The 19339-nt window shown below is 33.6% G+C and overlaps 1 protein-coding gene across 2 annotated transcripts in view; it reads left to right on the forward strand.

Moving 5' to 3' along the window:
• The window catches only part of TMTC2 (transmembrane O-mannosyltransferase targeting cadherins 2), a 459067-nt gene that overhangs the window by 286700 nt on the left and 153028 nt on the right, over positions 1-19339 (forward strand). For both annotated transcript variants that reach the window (XM_050748326.1, XM_050748327.1), the window contains exon 8: positions 12964-13085. In XM_050748326.1, the coding sequence (XP_050604283.1) occupies positions 12964-13085 (122 nt within the window). The remainder of the gene's footprint in view (positions 1-12963; positions 13086-19339) is intronic.

Genomic DNA, 19339 nt, shown 5'->3' on the forward strand with positions numbered 1-19339 from the left:
TCATCTAATAAATGTTTTACTTACATAGATTTGAAATTGAAAAAATGTTTTCTCTCCATATCTTCAATAAGGAGGAGGAATATTTCAATTTAACTTTTAATTCTTTACAACAGCTCTTTAATTATGAGATATTTTCCCGAGTTTATTGGGCCATTCACAGAGAACGAGGAAGAAAAACAATGAATAGGAAACAAAAATGAATTTATTACAGCAATTTTTTTGTATAAAAAGCTTGTGTGAATTTTAGAATTGTATTTTTGAGAAAGAAACTTGTGGTATGAAAGAGTTAAGTGTCATAAATAGCTACAAGTGATGTTTAGTTTTTTAAACTATTTAGGTGAGAAGAACTGACAAATCACCTTCTGAAAACAATGCGAACATTCTCGCTTGTAAATTCAAATTCTACTTTAGGTCTGTACATTATGCTCTGCGTTCAGTCGGCAGAAGGAGTATAAAGGAAGTCTGTTTCTTTCTCAGCCTTCTGTGTGGCTTGTGTTTAACTGAATCATGTATTTTTCTTGGATTCATCTGTGTTTGTATGTGTATATGTGTTTACCTCACCTTGTTTCGGAATATATTTAAAGTGGGGATATTCAGAGTAAATTTTTGACATGATGGTTTACATGCTTAATGTTTTCTCCTGTGTTTAGTTGTTCTTAAGTGGGTTGCTCAAGGCATTTAGCATGCTGACTGTGAAAGAGATGGTTTTTAACTGTGTGAGATTTGAACTTTCACATCTTTCAAGTGTGGAAGCATTAACACTCCACTAGCGTTAAGCTCTTTATACCACCTGCTTCCCCTATTTTGAGTTCTGGTGATTTTCCTATGATTGCTTCCATTGGCACTCTTGAAAATCAATGAGGCAATCCTACAAATATGAATATGACCATATAACTGGATTAGTCATTAATCTATGAAATCCAAAAATAATATGAACCTCTAATTTTTAAGATAAGTCTCTTTATTTCATTTCATTTTTCCATTATCAGAAAGGATACAACCAGGAGACCAATGCCAGGTATATGGAGTTCGCCAGTCCAGAAAGGCAAAATATAGATTTGAGAGATTTTAGAAGTATACTTTGAAGATTATATAGTCAACAAGATAAGGAAATCATGAATGTTTGGCTATGTATCAAAAATAATGAATATATAAAATTTATGAGCAAAAACTATAATTTTTTCTCCTAAAAGTTTATTTCTCATTAAAAAAAATACAGTTTTTAAAAATACATTTTCTACGTTTTACACTATATATAAACTCTACATTATGTACTATGGTTACAGATGCTAATTTGCTAGGCATTAGTCTGTACACTATAAAGGCCAGCATCCAGTTCAACTGCATTAAGTAGGTAATATATTTTGTTTAAAGTTTCAATTAAACCCAGGGCCAGAAGATATATAGCCCTTATGGGGAGTTTGAACACTTTAATGCCTATAGTAGGATTGCCTAGGGATCATGTGTAGGTCTAAATGTCGCTTGCTTTCCTGGAAATATGATATGAGACAGTTGATTATATTTCATTGCTATTAAAACCACAAGAGCCCACCTGTTACATTAATTCATCCTCCTGCCAGTTTTGTGGTAAAGAAAAAGATCAAAGCTTAAAAACTTTATATTTAAATTGAATTATAAGGGTATGAATATAGTCAAATTAATACCTAATTATATCCTTCTTATTCTCTGATTCCCAAATAGTTTCAGTGTGTTCTGTTCAAAAAAATCTGTTTTCAGGCTAGGCATGGTGGCTCATGCCTGTAATCCCAGCACCATGGCAGGCTGAGGTGAGAGGATTGCTTGAGCTCAAGAGATCGAGACCAGCCTGGTCAACATGGCGAGACTCCATCTCTACACACCCACACCCATGGATACATACAACTGTTTTCTGAGACTTTAATAGAAATAAATGAAAAAAAATATATGTATTGTAATCTTTAATTGGGGCAATAAACATGGAGTAAAACTTTTACTCAGTAGTAAATACAGGTTGGATTTTATTTAGAAAATTGTGATTTTATGTTACACCTGGAAAATTCATTAATTGGATTTCAAAATCTTAACATTCTAAATGATGCTGACAGTGACACCAGTTAGATGAAATAGACATAGTCATGTGGAAGAAGATCATTTTGTGTGAAGGATACAATCTTGAAAATCAATGTCAAGGAAATGAGAAGATATTCTTGTACATATTTAGAATAGGCAACTGTAAGGGTAGAAAGATGTGATATCTTTCCTCAGTCATCATAAGGGTCATGGCCAAGACTCCTATAACAAGACAGGTTGACTTGACAAAAGCCTAACAAATTTATTTAATCAAAATTTTACATGACAGAGGAGGCTTCAGAAATGAATTTCAAAGACCTGGAGAAAACCATCTATTTCATGCATAGGTTTGACAAAGCATGGACAGCCTTGTAGAAATGTGTTTGGACAAAAGGGTATGATCTACTGGTAATCCACTGAGTGGGAAACCCCAGCAAGACTTGTCTGTTCAGATTCTTATCGGCCTCTCTTTGTACCATTCCTTCCCTCAAGGTATGGGGCAGTACCCCTTTGGAATGAGGATCTTCAAGGGAGACTGGAGAGGGAGAAAGTGACCGTTCTAGGTTTTATGCCCTGCTGTAGTGGAGAAGAGTTCTAATTTTTGTGATTCACTTAGGGGAAGAGTATGTATCTATGACTTGTTTCAGGGAAGACAGAGAGGTAGGAGACAGGAGGACAGGAGGAGTTCAGAAAGACTTTGTTTCCATGATAGAGATTAGAAGGCTTTGTCGGCCTAGTATCTTTTAGTTCAAAGCATTTAGCATGACAAGGTGCCATATTTTGGGGTATTGTGTTCAGAGCCTTAACACGTGAAATATAAATTAAGTTGAAAATTCAGTACATTACTAATTGTATGTATTTTGCTGTGTACTCAAGTCTGATTTTCCTAATAAGTAAGGGAAAATTGTTTTCTCCATAAAAATCTCATTTAACTCTTCCAATGAGCTGTCATTTAGTTTTAATTTTATCTACACTGATAGAAGCCATCAGCATATTCACTTGATCTTAGCCAAAAGGCTGAGAAGCACTAACCGTTGACATATTCAAATTAAACAAAGAATGAAAATAGAACATACAGAGTTTTGTTCCGGAATGCATCATTTTTGCCAACATGTTAATTATGGGAATGGGGTTTTTGTGGATTATTATAGAATCTTATTCTCAAGTATTCATTACAAGTTGGATGAATTTTTCAATGTGTGCTATGCCTTAGTAATTAACATTAATATAGCAATTTAATATAAGTAAATTATTCATTGCCTATTATGGAGATACAGTGCTTGACTCAGGAATACACATGAAATGTATTCCTAAAAAGATCTGTGTGGAGTTGAAAAGTCTTCCGTTATAATCTTTTGACTCATAGGAGAGTGCTTTTTCATTTATTGTTTTCCTGCAACTATTCAACTCCTGTTTCTCTGAATACTATTTTCATTTGTTCTTTCCAGGCTAGTACAGTATTCACTCATTCTTTGTTCTATATAAACCTTCCTTTGTAAAAAAATAATAATGCTATTTAGCACTTCTTTGCATGTTTCTAGGGTTCACTAATTATCTCAGTTTTATTAAGCCATTTTATTTACTCCATTTTAATTTTCCTGAAGACAGTATTATATTTTGGGGGAAAAGATCCTCACTTCATCATGAACATGCACACACACCACACTCACACATGTGCATGCACACACACAATCTCACTCTATACTTTTTGAAAATTCTGAGCATTTAAGAGAATTGGCGTTGACATTTGTGGATTGATTATTTTAGTGATTTATTTCCTTGAAAATATAAAGGAAATTGATTAGCCTGGAGACATTCAGGATCCCTAGTTGCAAATAGAGAAATATTTACACAGGCTTCTGGCTTTTTTTCAAGTTAAAGTTTGATGGAACATCAGATGTTTCCAGTACATGACCTTATATTAGAAATGAGGAACTTTGAAAAGTTTCACTGAAGTTTAACCTACTTCTTAACAATTAGTGTTATTCCTTAATGAAACACATATTTTTTCTCCCTGTATTTCTTGTGTTTGCTTTAAAACTACACTTTCAGACTTCCAAGAGTTTCCCCTTAAATTTAATGCTATAGGACTTGGAGAGTTGCATGTTGAACCTTTTCCTAACTTTTCTCAAATTAAGACTTGGATAATATTACATTTTACTTTCAATACTACTGTACAGTGGCCGCTAAAGGATTTCCAATCAGAAGCAATATATCTGGGGCAACTAGATGGTGTTATTTTTATACGAATAAAATGACAAAAATATTGAGATGGAGATAGAAGAGATTCACAATATTTGACTACTAAAAGGTACATCAGGTTTGTGGCATAAATACATTTTTAAAAAGGCAGACTCGCTAATGTTTCTAGTAGTGTTTCTAATGCTTCTAAACACTGTGAATTAAAAAATGATTAAAATTACAACAAGTCAAACTCTTAATATAATCACTCATGTCATACGGCTCCATCAGACTGCAGGTTCTAGAAAAAAAGAATTATTTGGAAATTTATCTTCAAGGGCATACTTAGTAAAAAAAATGTAACACCTAAATTCAAGTAGGTACATGATATGATCAATTATTTGTCAGCTATTTATCGAACACTCTGGAGCCAAAGCTTTCTGGACTCAGGTTGGAAGACAGAAAAATATATAAAAATTGTGTGTCTTATAAAAATTATATATTTATATATAGTTATATATATTTATATATATTTCTAATATATTTATATATTTATATATATAAATTTTATCATTAGACATTTAGAATTATAACTATTAAATGGAATAACCAAGACTTGATCTAGATGCAGCCAATCTTGAGTAGATCAACTAAAAATTAAGAAAGAGACAGGATTTTTTTTTTTTTTTTTTTATTCTTTTGAGACGGAGTCTTGCTCTGTCGCCCAGGCTGGAGTGCTGTGGCCAGATCTCAGCTCACTGCAAGCTCCGCCTCCCGGGTTTACGCCATTCTTCTGCCTCAGCCTCCCGAGTAGTTGGGACTATAGGCGCCCGCCACCTCGCCCTGCTATCTTTTTGTATTTTTTAGTAGAGACCGGGTTTCACCGTGTTAGCCAGGATAGTCTCGATTTCCTGACCTTGTGATCTGCCCGAAGAGACAGGATATTTAAAACCAACTAGGATATTTTTACCTCTTTATGAAATGAACATATATAAATATCTGAGCACTGGTGAACCTACAGATGATTATCCTATTTTGGGGAGTATGTAGTTAGTTATTCTTAGCCCTTGATGTTGTAAATGATAAAACTGAGGACCTGTGAAATCACTCATTTTTCTAAAACATACAGCTATTAATGGCAAAATGCGAATTCAAAACCAAGCCATCTAAAATACTGTTTTGGTATATATGTTTAATTTCCATGTGTGTATGTAGTTTTCAAAATTTCTCTTGTTATTGATTTCTAGTTTTTTTCCATTGTGATCAGAGAATATACTTGATATAATTTCAGGGTTTTTTTAGTTTTTCTAAGACTGCTTTGTGGCATAATATGTGGTCTATTCTTGAAAATGATCCATTTGCTGTGGTGAAAAATGTGTATTCAGCAACCATTGCAAGAAATGTTCTGTAAATGTCTATTAGATTCATTTGCTCTATAGTACAAATTAAGTTCAGTCTTTCTTTGTTGACTTTCTATCTGGATGGTCTGCCCGATGCAGAAAATTAGGTTTGAAGCCTTCAGCTATTATTGTATTGGGGTCTATCTCTCTAGCCCTAATAATACATGGTTTATATATCTGGGTTCTCCAGTGTTGGGTGCATATATATTTACAATTGTTATATCCTCTTGCTGAATTGATACATATATCATTATATAATGACCCTCCTGGTCTGTTTTTATAGATTTTGTCTTGAAATCTATTTTGTCTGGTGTAAGTATAGCTACTCCTGCTCTTTTTTGCTTTCCATTTGCATGGAATATCTTTTTCCATCCCTTTATTTTCAGTCTATGTGTGTCTTTATAGGTGAAGTGTGCTTTTATTCAACAGATTGTTGAGTTTTGTTTTTTTTTTAATTCAGCCACTCCTGTTTTTATTGGAGAATTTAGTCCATTTATATGCAATATTATTATTTATAAGTAAGGACTTACTCTTGTCATTTTGTTGTTTGCTGGTTATTTTGTGGTCTTTTTTCTTCCTTCCTGTCTTCTTTTAGTGAAGGTGATTTTCTCTGGTTGTGTATTTTAATTTCTTGCTTTTTATTTTTTGTGTATCTTTTATATGATTTTAGTCTGAGGTTACAATGAAGCTTGCAAATAATATTTTATAACCCATTATTTTAAACTGATGACAACTTACCACTGAGAGCAAAAAATTAATGAACAAGAAAATAGAAAATGAATGATAACCCTACACTTTAAATTTCACCCTCCTGTTTTTTAACTTTTAATTCTTTCTGTTTATGTCTTATACTGTGCATGTCTTGATTGTTGTAGTTATTTGTTTTGATTGCTTCATTTTTCAGTCTTTCCACTCAAGATATGAGTAATTATGTACTACTTAATTATGTACCACAATTGCAATTTTATAAAATTCTGTGTTTTTCTGTGTGCTTACTACTACCAGTGATTTTTGTACTTTCAAATGATTTCTTATTGCTTATAAAGGTCCTTTTCATTTAGATTGAAGGATTTCCTTTAGCATTTCTTGTAGGACAAGTCTGGTATTGATTAAATCCCTCAGCTTTTGTCTGGAACAATCTATTTCTCCTTCATGTTTGAATGATATTTTCACTGGATCTACTATTCTAGGATACAAGCATTTTGTGTGTATGTTTTTTTCCCTTCAGCACTTTAAATGTGTCATGCCACTCCCAGCCTCCACTGAAGTCTGCTGCCTCACATATTAGAACTCCACTCTATGTTACTTGTTTCTTTTCTCTTGCTGCTTTTAGGATCCTTTCTTTATCTTTGACCTTTGGGAATTCAATTATGACGTGTCTTGAGGTAGTCTTATTTGAGTTAAATCTGCTTCATGTTCTATAACCATCTTGTTATTTTGGTATGTAATTCATAACTCAGTGCTGGATCATAATTATGAATAATTGCAATAGGTAGATAAACCAAGTTCATCAATCAATTAATTAAAGTGTACTTATTCTATTTTAAAATTGTATTGCCAAATTAGTTCCTAAGGAACAAATTAAAAGTAACCTATAAAAGGAAACTTATCATAGCAAACCTGAAAATTGCTAAAAGTGCTCATTAAAAGAAAAATGACCAGCACATAAAAAAGAAATTCATTATTAAAACCACCAAAAATAAACCTGATATCTTAGAAGGAAAATAAGCATTACTTAAAAATGGAATGAATACCTTAGCAACCAGCTAAGTTCTCAAACTCCTTGGAGAGCCCGATTAAGATAAAGATGCCTGATTTTCCAGCAGAGCATCCTAAAATTAGCAGTACTGGCAATGAGATGCTTTCAGTGTATTAGGGGCTGGAAGCCTGCTAGAAATCAGTTGGGACCATTTTATAAGTGTCCCTGTTCTTTAGAGACTAGGGGGAAAAAGGTTATAATTTGTGTGAGTCCTTTAGAAAAATAGGCTTTTTCCCCCATGAGCTTGTCTTGCAGCATTTTAATAAAGACAGTTCTAAAACTTGTATAACTTTTTGAATTATAGGTTGGTGTATGCAATTTGTTGCTGTCTGCATGTCAGTCACGTACACATCACTCTAGCAGTGTCATAATTTTGCCCACAGCCGCTTACTATCTGAGGTATCACTTAATATTTTTCTTCATTCTGTAGCATGATGTCTGTGTTACCACATTTTTAACACATATTAAATCAAATTCATACATACCACATTTATCAAAAGGTTTTTGTTGTTTTTGTTTCATTTGCACCTACAAGCAAACTTTGGGGAACACCGATAAATTATTTCTTCGTCACTAGATTGTAAGTAGCAACAAATGATAATCTACTTAACCTTTATGTACACCATCATATGCGTTGTTCATGTTGGTTAACCTGGATTTATGTGCAAGATATATTTTCAAGAGTTTTTTAAAAAGGCATTTAACAATTACTGTAGGAGTTGAGGAAGGGATAATTACTTTTCACATAAGTTTCTTTAAAAATTAGGAAATCTATACTGAGTCTTAATAATAATTCCCACTACATGCTCTATTCTTTATCTGCAAGCAGGAGCTGTCCAGTAATTTGAAACATAAGAGTCAGTGAGATGTAGACTATTACATCATCAGCAACCCAACATTCTTTCCTTAAGGAGAGCCTTTGCTTGGGTTATTTAGACCTGGGGCTTTTTAGGGAGAGAGAGTGACATTATTTGTTCTACATCTGAAACGGTTTATGTCTGCCTGAAGCCAGCTTGGAGACATCCAAATAATTCCTTTTGTCTGTGAGTGAATTGGAAATAAATCTAGGTGATGAACCTGATCACTATATCATCGCACAGCATATCTTCTCATTCTTATGAAAGTACCTTTATTATGTCATTTCTTACAGAATGAGAAAGGAAAATAGTCACCGTTGTTTCTTTCCTCCTGGGCACCATAAACATTTTTTTCTATTATTGTTTTTTTTTTTCTATTATTGTAAGTTAAGAAAAATTACAGTACCAGAGAATATGACTTAACCTTTATCTCCTGTCCTATTCCCGACCAAGTGTCTACGTTTCCTTCCTTATTGAATTTATTGAACTTTCTTTTCCTGTGGCCATTTCCTTTATGGAATTTTTATGATTTTAGCACTTGTAGGATCCCATGTATACCACTGTGTCCTAACACCAAATGCACTGATGGTACTTTTTGCAGTTATTAAATATTTTATTCCCTTTCTGAATACTTTGTATAGTATTTGTGTAGAATGGTATAGTGGAACGAGCCAGAGAAAACTCTAATCTGAATCCCGAATTTGACATTTGCTCTTAAAAAAAAAAAAAAAAAAATCTTGAGTAAGTTTGTTAAGCTCTCCGAAGCATAGTCGGTTCATTTGTAAAATGAGATTGATAATAACAGTGCCGGGATAATGTAAAGGTAGAAAATAATGTATTTAAGATGTTAGTAGGTACTCGGTAAATAATAAATTTTATATGGCAGGCAGCTTGATGTAATGGGAAAAAATCGTGGTTTAGAAGCCATTAAATCATTTTAGGATATGATTATTAACTGTCCTTGTGCATGTCACTGATCATTCCTGAGCCTTTGTCTTCATTCATAAAATGGGTATTCCATCCTCTTTCTAGGATTAGAAATGAGAAATGTAAAGCTCTTAACCTTGCCAGTGTCAGGGATATAGCAAGTACTTGTTCTTATAGTGTTTGTTGCTTAAATCTTTATTGAGCTACCTTTTTTAAAACGTTTAAGTTATCCACAATCTTTTTTTTTTTTTTTTTTTTTTTTTTTTTTTTTGCATTTTAGGTTTTGCATCTTGATTTTATTACCACTTATATACACCCTTTTTGTGTTAAGGTTAGCCTTAGAACTAAAATACATATTATAGACTTAGAACTAAAGTGTCACATATTTCCCTCTTAAGAATTGAATTACGTATACGTAGAAAGCATTTTTTAAGGTCAGTCATAGATTACCATTGCTCTTCCTTATTCTCTTAATTCAATAGATAAGCCCAAGGCAAGTAAAATGAATGGGCTGGCTGATGTATCACAAGCTAGAAAATAATTTTCTTTGAGTGAGAAACAGAGAGCATAATTCTCACCTGAGCTGGGGATTTGGAAAGTTTATGACTATTTTCTATTAGCCGGTGAAGGCAATGTGTTAAGGTCAGGTAATCCTGAGTTTAAACTGCAGTTCTACCATGTTACATACTCATGATTTTGAGTGTATAATTTAGCCACTCTGCTTCTCAATTTTTTCCATCTGTAAAATCCAAATAGTGACATTCCTTGGGAAGCAATGAGATACATTTATAAAGCAACTAATATGGAGATTGCAAAACTGTTTCATCTTGCAAATGTACTTCGATCAATTGGTAATGGTTGAGTGGGGCAATGTGTTAAGGTCACTTGGGAGGCTAAGTAAGAACAAATTCTACATGCCCAAATGTGTGGAGTAAGAGGAGTGGGTGAACATAAATCAGACATTTGTCACCTGTAACTCGCTACTGTAATCCATAGTAAACACTCAATTATTATCATAGTCATCATGGTTATTATTAAGACACAATGAATGGTTACATGAATTTCTTCAAAGTTGTAATAAGTAGTACCTGAGTAGGCTAGTTATTTATCAGTTTTCGTATACTTGCCAAGATGCATGATATATTACATTACTTATTTATGGCCTTTAATATTTTCTTATCTCACAAGCTTTACAAATTAATAAGTTGCTTAGGAGTTCTTACTGAAGAAAATGGACCAGTCATTAATTATTGAGCAAATTAATAATATTTTATTTAAAATAGAATTTAATAATGATAGAATTCTGACTTGGAAAAAAAGCAAGTATACTTTCTGCAATAATTTTTGGATATTAACAAAATAATAAAGATTTCTATTTCAAAAGTGCTCTGGAATTGGGGTTATCTTCATACTCTTTTTCTGTACAGAAGACCTACTGTTATTCTGAAAATCAGTTAAATTTTTATATGAAAAGTAGAAGCTATATTAAATGCAATGGTTGTACAACTTTTTTACACTGGCCTGTAAGCACTTGAAGAGCCAAAGTGAATTTCAGGTTGATTTCGTATGGGACCTGTAATTTAGGCCCATATTCCTTCTGGCTTTATAATCAATTTAAGATATAAATATATGGATATGTTTTATCATTAATTGCTTTACATTTTTCAATATTTTAGGGTTTGTGTATCTTTTCTGTTACATAAATTATATATAGTGTTGTTTTAATATAAAGCAATTCACTTTTCCTAAGAAAAATTATTATTTGCTTTATTTGGAAACATTTGTTAGTTCAATGTGGCAAAAAAAAGTCCATCTGACAGTGTGTTAGTGTTTATAAAGATATGAAAATAGAAACAATAAAATTATTATAGAAATTTATGGAAATTTTTAAAAAATCAGTTTATAATCTATCATTTTAACAATTACAGCATTTTTGTGTATTTTATTCTAGTCTTTGATCTTTGCTTCAGTATTTCTTTTGTACCAACTTTTTTTTTTTTTTTTTTTTTTTTTTTTTCACCTTAGAGTGGCGCATATAATTGTACCAACTTCTTAAGTGCAGATGTTTTAAACTTTGAGGGAAAAAAAAACCATTTTTCAGCTATCATTTTTATGATAATATTGTTTAAGGATTGTTCATCGAACTAGAGAAACATCGATATGTGTGAATGGGTAAAAATGTATATTTTTGTGCATACTGTGTATTATTTGTTACCAATATTTTTCACTATCCAGCAAAACTAAGGGCATTCAAAAGATCAAGAGACTCAAACCAATTCACTTTGTCAAACATATTTGTATTTACAATACCATAGTAATACAAGTTGAATATGATTAAAGCAAAGGGAATGAGTTCTTCCTTTGAAGCAAAAAATGTACATCCAATGTGGGTAATTCATTTATGAAAAGCCTCTGATTACGCCTCTAAAAGAAAAAGCTATCATGATTATGATTACTTATGCTTATATATAAAGGTCTGTCTGGAGAATAATGCAAGTTACCAGTTTACTGCTTGGTCTCAGAAACTGAGTAGTGTCTCTGCATTTGCAGTGCTTAGTAAAACTACAGTATGTAACTTAAATATATAAATTATCTTAAAATACAATTTTTGCATCAGTTGAATATTTTGTTTACCATATAATCATATAAGGGAAAGGGGAATGATAATTCATAGGCAGCTGGTATACTTTTGGCTTTATTTCCAACTTTTTTATCCTGCTTGGCTGTTAGTAAAATGCTGTTTGGTAGATAAAATATATATTATTAGAGAGTAATGACTCATGGCCAAAATGCCTCACACTCATGTTGTATGTAGTGCTGGGCATACTTGATCATTGTTGTCTGTTTATTGGATTTTCCAAATGAAACTGGTAAATTTTATTTACTGAATTAATTGTATTAATAATTTAATTATTTAATTAATTAAAATAATTTCATTGTTTGAGAGTGTCTCATTCTTTCACCCAGGCTTGAGTGCAGTAGTGCGATCAGGGTTCACCGTAGCCTTGATCTCCCCAGGCTCAGGTGATCCTCCTGCCTCAGCCTCCTGAGTAGCTGAGACTACAGGCACACGACACCATGCCCACCTAATGTTTTCAGAGATGGAGTTTCACCATGTTGCCCAGGCTGGTCCCTAATTCCTAGACTCAAACTATCTGCCTGCCTTGGCCTTCCAAAGTGCTGGGATTACAGGCGTGAGCCCCCTCGCCTGGCCTTAATTTACTTATTAACATATAAAATTCAAATAGTTTCTTTAAGGAAATTAGCAGCAGTGTTTAATCTAAATATATTTTTAACTCTTTCAATTACTCTTTCTCAAAAAGGTAAGTCCTTTGTGGATAGAATCTCACACTTTTTTCTTATAGTTCCTTTATAAGGCTCTCCACTTGGTTATTCTATAAATACTTGAATTTCTAAAGGAATAAATGAATGTGAATAAAAAAGAACAAAAGAATAAAGAACAAATATAGCTCTCAATCGCTCTCAAAAAGGAAAAGAAATGACAAAGGACTTATGTCTGGGAATCAGATGTTCTATGTTAAAAATCAAAGCTTTACTACTTACTAAATTTTTTACTTGAGCCATTTTACTTCATTTTCCAAGCACATGATTTTTCATCTGCAAAATGGGAATCATGATGACTTCTTTGGGAATCAGATGAGAACATGAACGAAAATACTTGCCACAGCATCTGAAATTCCACACAATATGATGATGACGACGATGCTGTTGCAAATAATGTGGAAAGCTGTATCCTCCCTTTGATCTTCATGATTAATTCTTTTTCCAGGTGAAGCGTATATGCGTTTAAGCAAACTCCCCGAAGCAGAGCATTGGTATATGGAATCACTGAGATCCAAGACTGACCACATCCCTGCTCATCTCACCTATGGGAAGCTGCTAGCTCTAACAGTGAGTAACTGCCTTCCTTGGTCTTCAAAACTTGGTTTTCTCCACGCAGACTGCTATAGATGGGGTTTGAGGTACTGTTTTAGAGCCAGTTACCTCAGCTGTTAGGGATGTAATGGTAGTGATACTAAGTTAGAACCCTGTACAGAAAATATAGAAAAATGTGTTACTTTGCCTGTGAGGTTTGGTCTAGATAAGATGTGAGATGTCTGTATCTCACATCTTGGTCTAGATAAGATGTGAGATGTCCATATCATCCCTGTATCAAAACATCTCCTGTATCCCATAAATATATATACCTACTATGCACCTATAGAAAAGTTTTAAAAGAATTAAAAAAAAACAAAACAAACAGAAAAGATGTGAGATGCCATGATCTTTGATGTAACTTAATGGAAAAAAATATAAATGGAGAATCCCAAATATGGAATTACTTAATGAATTTGTTCTAATAATGATATTTGCATAAATATTATATTCTGCAAACCAGTGTTAGCCCCAAATTGGCTATACTTAGAACTAAATCTGATTATTGTAAATAGCCAACATTGTATAAAATTATGTGTGCTGAAATTCCTTCTAATTGAAATCATTCTGTAAGAGAAGTAGGGCTATCCGATGGCCTCTTACTATGTGATAAGCGCCCTTGGAGGCCACCATTCCATGAAAGTGACATGAGTATGGAGCGTAAAAAATTACTAGTATTGTACCACTATGACCTATAAAAACGGTAATTTCATATATTTCAAAGTAATAATAATGTATTTATTTTACACAATACTGATTAGTTTTAAAGTTTAAGTAAGTTTTCTGAGCTCAAGTAGACAATAAGTGATAGAACTAGGCTACAGTCCTAGTCTGAATCAAATATCTGTATTATTTTAGTTATAGTACCTAATCTCTCTTCAATATTAATAAACATAAATGAATATTAGAAAAACATAGAGCAAGTGATCAGGAAGATGATTCCTAAGTGAATTCATTGAAAAGTATTTTTGTATTACTTCGAAAATAGTAACATTTTACTTTCCACAGAAGATGGTAGATAATGCTTAAAATGGTCAAGTATCCATTCTAAAATACCACTAAAATACTCTTCAAGAAATCATATAACACTTTAGGAGGTTAAGGCCGGCAGATTACCTGAGGTCAGGAGTTCAAGACCAGCCTGGCCAACACAGCGAAACTCTGTCTCTGCTACAAATACAAAAATTATCCAGGTGTGGTAATGCATGCCTGCTATCCCAGCTACTCAGGAGGCTGAGGCAGGCAACTCGCTTGAACCCAGAAGGTCAAGGTTGCAGTGAGCCGAGATCATGCCACTACACTCCAGCCTGGACAACAGAGTGAGACTACATCTCAAAAAAAAAAAAAAAAAAATTTAAAAATCATATAGGTAGACTAAGTAACCAGAAAATATCCCACTGAAAATACTTAGCTCTGCTTAATAAAATATAACAGATATGTTTTTAACACTAAACTGAGCATGAGTAGTGAGAGAAGTTCCTAGGAGCTAGAAATGAAGTGGTAACTGAATACCAGTGCACTGAACAGCAGGCTGGTCCTGTAGCTCATCTGGGATTATTTACTGGTCGGTTGTGGAAACCAGTGAGAAGGTGGTTTTTGTTTGCTTGTTTTCATTATTTCTAGAATAGGAAACAACGCTTTGGGCCAATGGAAAAGCAGGAATTAAATGCCTAAATAAGGCAGGGAAATTCATACCTGCAGTTGAAAGGACAATGTAAGTTTGTCTACAAGTATAATGCAGCGTGAATGTTTGCCTATCTCAGAATGGGATCTTTATGGAGAGTGACAAAGTATCTGCTGGGAATTTGTTGCTCCTGTCCTTCCTTTACCAAGCTTTGGGTTTTGAATTTACCTACATGACCCTGGAATTCCCAAGCCAATAAATTAAATAAAATGTAGTCTACTAAAACCTTTTGCTGAAGAAGTTACTGGAGATGTTCTTCAAAAAACACAAATCTATAAGGAATGATGGAGTGAGGTACATAAAAAGTACTGGGCAAGGAAATTGGTGATCATATGGGCAAATCAGACTAAGCTTTTAATGAATAAAATATTAAGGGAATAGTATACAGGAACAATAGGATTGGGAAGAGAGATTTCAATAGATAAGAGATTACAGCTGATTTTTGCAACTCAGAAAGCAATTGGAAGTATTATAACTGACTTGCCTGAGAGAAGGAAATGGAAATCTAAATAAACTTTGGAATGGGATAACAATGAAAAGAAATCTGGCTTACGTCAAAAGAAAACTGGAGAGGCTCAAGACATGGAGGCAGCTGACACAGAAAAGAGTGAGTTAAGGGACATAAAATGGGGTAGTAAATTGCAGCCAATGAATGGAGTAGTCAGGTCTCTCCCCTTTGTCCACAAATGCCAGCAACTAGGCACCTGCCTTCAAGGCAAGGGAAAGGGGCCTTTAAGAGGTAGAACAAGTAAATAAAGAGAAGTTCAGGATTCAAGAACAGCATGCACAGTTGAAGGCAGAATGAGGAGGGGAGTGAAAAGAGGACTGACTGAAGGTCTTCCCATGGAGTGCTCAGATCCTTAATACCCCTGCCCTATCCCATGCAGAATACCAGCAACACAGGGTTTCCCCCCTTTCTTCCAGCCCACCCTTTTCGCTGACACCTTACCTCTCAAGAAATTGTTGAATTCAGATCTAGAGAAACTAAATCGCAGTAGAGAAAAGGTTTTCAAATACCTACATTTAGAGGTCCCCTGTAAATGACTGACTCTCAAACCAGACACAACACAGTGAATCTATTCCATCTAGAATGCATATCTATGCCTTAGGAACTCGATTCAGCTTTTTATTAATTAACTCATTCTTAAACATCAACGGGCAACCAAGAATCATCAATCATATCAGGAAAGACACAAATTAAAAAGATTGGAACTAAAACAAATTATTAGGAGAAAGAAATCTACGGAAACAGAAGAAATCTTTAAAAAATAATAATCCGTAGAGATAGAAACTTATAGCATTTTATGAAGCAGGATACCATGAAAAAAAGAAACCAAGAAAAGCAAGAAAGAGCTTATAGAATTTAAAGACATGATAGCAACATGATTTTCCTTTGGAGGACAGGAGAATGAAGGTAATGAAATCTTCCTATATGTGAACGAAAAATCAGGACATAAAATAACGTAAAAGAGGAAATTATGAAAGAAATCAATATGTGGTCCAAATGACAGAAAAAGAACAAAGGACGGGAAAGAACAATAACTAAGAATTGAAGATTACAGTCACTATTTCTGCTATTTACATATACTTCTAGTTTAATCACCTGAGAAAAGTTGTTTTACCCTATGAAAACCTTTTCCCATTTCTGTACCGATGATTCTGTGTGATGTGTGGTGATTCACACAACTCCACATAAGTGTTAAATTAATATACCTAAACTAAATTGATAAATGACCACCTTCAAAAAAAATCTAAAAGTTTCAGATGTCTAATTCATTGCCCACCCGCCTCTAGCCTACCAAAAAAAAAAAAAAGTTAGAAAAGAAAAAAAATAAATAAACTTAAATTTCCGTGATTCTGTATATGCTTAGACCATGGTACTAGATATAGAAACCATGTGACCTTTCTAAAAAAAATTCTCAAGCCTGAATACTTAGGCTTCCTGTACCAAAAATATGATTTTAAAGGCTGTTTTATTCTTTTCAGGAGGCTTTTTTTTTTTTTTTTAAGATTTAGAAGTTTTAATTTACTGAACCATATGGAAGGAAAGGAAAGACTCCTATACTACAATCCAAATTTTTAATCCCCCCCACCAAGACTTTTATAGTTTCCGACTTGCTGATTAGATGAAATACAAACCCTATTATGGAATGGCTTAAATTCACAGTGCCAAAACCCCATAACCATCTTTAACAGCTTCTTTCTAAATGATGACATTTGGCAAATTTCTGATCCCTATGGATAGCTTTTGTCTAATTTGGGGTTTCTTGGCCTGGTAACAGCCCACTGGCTTAACATCAAATTTGGAAAGGTAGAAAATACCACACATTTTGACTTCTGAATGCTTTAAATATATTGTAAAATGGAATTGGCTGCTAGTCTCAAGAGAAGAGGAATAGAAATTGAGTGGTGTTTTCACTCTTCCATCAAAACTGACCGATGGCAAAATATGTAGAAATGAAATGCAACTATATTAGGCTTAGACTGTAGAGTAGGCTTTTATATAAGAGTTATAAGATATGTTAGAAAAAATTGATTATTAGTACTTTTATTATAGTCAGTGGAATGATTCACTCAGTACTTTTAAAAAAGTTTTTCTTTAAGAATTTGTGTAATATTTACAGACTTTAGAAAAGTTCAAACGGATTTAAGGTTTCCCAGAATGCTTTGGCACATTCTATAGATCAAATCCTCTTTTATTTCTCTGCCAAAAATGTCCTTTTCCTCTCTTTGCCTGTTCAAATTTTATTTCTTATGTGAAGTCTTGCGTTTCTTAAGCAGTTATTTTATTGTTTTGTTTTTTCTCTATACTTCATTAGTACCAGTCTCAGTATCTTCATAATAGGGCACTTCCAAATAGAATGACACATAGGTATGTGTCTGTCTTTTGACACTAGATATGGGGCAGGGAGTGAGTCTTTACTTTTTATTTCTTCAGTATCTGGCATTTCAATGTATTAGTTACTATCCCTGTACCCATGTGCCTTTTCCTTTATAAGTCATTTAAGGGCTGGGGACATGGCTTTTAATGTTTTTGTTCTCCCCCTCCCCCCAATACTCACTCCCTTATTAATCCCTTCATTTGGTCAACACATGTATTGATACTTATTCCTTCAAGCTAGGCATTGCTTTAATCCTCAGTGATCTGTGCTGGAAAAAAAAAAAATGAATGAGGGTAGCATGATTATAGAGTAATCTTCCAAAAATCCTAGATGGGGAGGTGGGCACAAGAGAGGTGCGCATCTCTTCAGTGCCTGTGCTTGACATGTGTTATTTAAGAGAAACTTGATAACAACGCTTAGGGAGTAGTATCCTGTTTTTATTTACGAAGAATCTGAGCTTCAAAGGTTTGAGGAACATCCCCAGAAGTCATTTCACTACTAAATAGTAGAACTGAATAGAACTTCAAGGTTTTCTGAACTGAGTGTCATTAATTTTCTCTCCACATTAAATAATTTTAAGTGTGGAGTTTTTTTCCCACTTGGTATCTGTGATTAAACTGATTGGAGATTGGAAAAGTAACTTGACTACTTAGCTACTTAGTGAGTTACAACTTAACTTAGTTACTCAGTAACTACTTATTCCCCATCCTCTTTTTAGAACTTATTTTTAGAAACTACCTTTGGATACTAGTTGAATTTGAGTGGTTAAACAGAATTTTATTATTAAGCACGATAGATCATGAACATAAGACTTCAGTTTCAGGCTACTGACACTTTTAGATCCTACATTATACTTCTAATACAAACATTTCAGGGTATCCTGGAGAACAGTTTTGTATTAGAGCCATTGTAGCCTCCATGTTTAAATATAGTTGGGCTCCAGTGACATCTCTTTAAAATATATGGAAATTTCATACCAATGTCATGTCCAATTAAAATACTAAACACGAGATGAGTTTGAATTGCTCTGCTTAAAATCGTGATTTATTCCTTGTTTGAACTTTGTTACCTAGGGCAAATGCCATGAATTTAAAATTGGGCATGCGTTAAGAGAGAAAAGAAGGAATAGCATTTCCATTAAAATGGTATTTCAAATGGTTTTATAGTTGTTTCTAAGGTTGTGTGGGTTCTATAGTTGTGCGCACATGCTTACTTTGATTTTTTGTCTTCCTTTCTTTTTGTCCTTTTTATTTAAGCCAAATATTTTTCAGTTTTGTGAGCCAATAAAATTAATGTTGACTTAAATTGTAGTAAAAGTTACTTGGCTGTTAGCTTATTTTCCAGATTCAGGTTAGTAGGAGAGAAGGAAGGATACTGGAGACTCTGACAGTAATTCTTGATACAGAAAACCTTTATTTTGGCTACGGCATGAGAGCACTGAGCCAGACTTCTGTGTCTAGCCAAAGTTAATTAGGCTACATAAAACTCCAGTTGTGGAAGTACTGGAGGTTCCACAGAAAAGCCCCATGCCCCAGGCTAAAATGGTGTCAGTGTAGTTTATCTGGAAATGTAATACAGTGTGTTTCCATGGACCTTTTGCTATTATTGTTTAGAGCTAAGACTTCTTTTCATTCATTTGACCCTCTCCAGAGAAGAGTTACTTC

This window comes from Macaca thibetana, chromosome 11 (assembly GCF_024542745.1).
Source record: "Macaca thibetana thibetana isolate TM-01 chromosome 11, ASM2454274v1, whole genome shotgun sequence".
Taxonomy (NCBI): Eukaryota; Metazoa; Chordata; class Mammalia; order Primates; family Cercopithecidae; genus Macaca; species Macaca thibetana.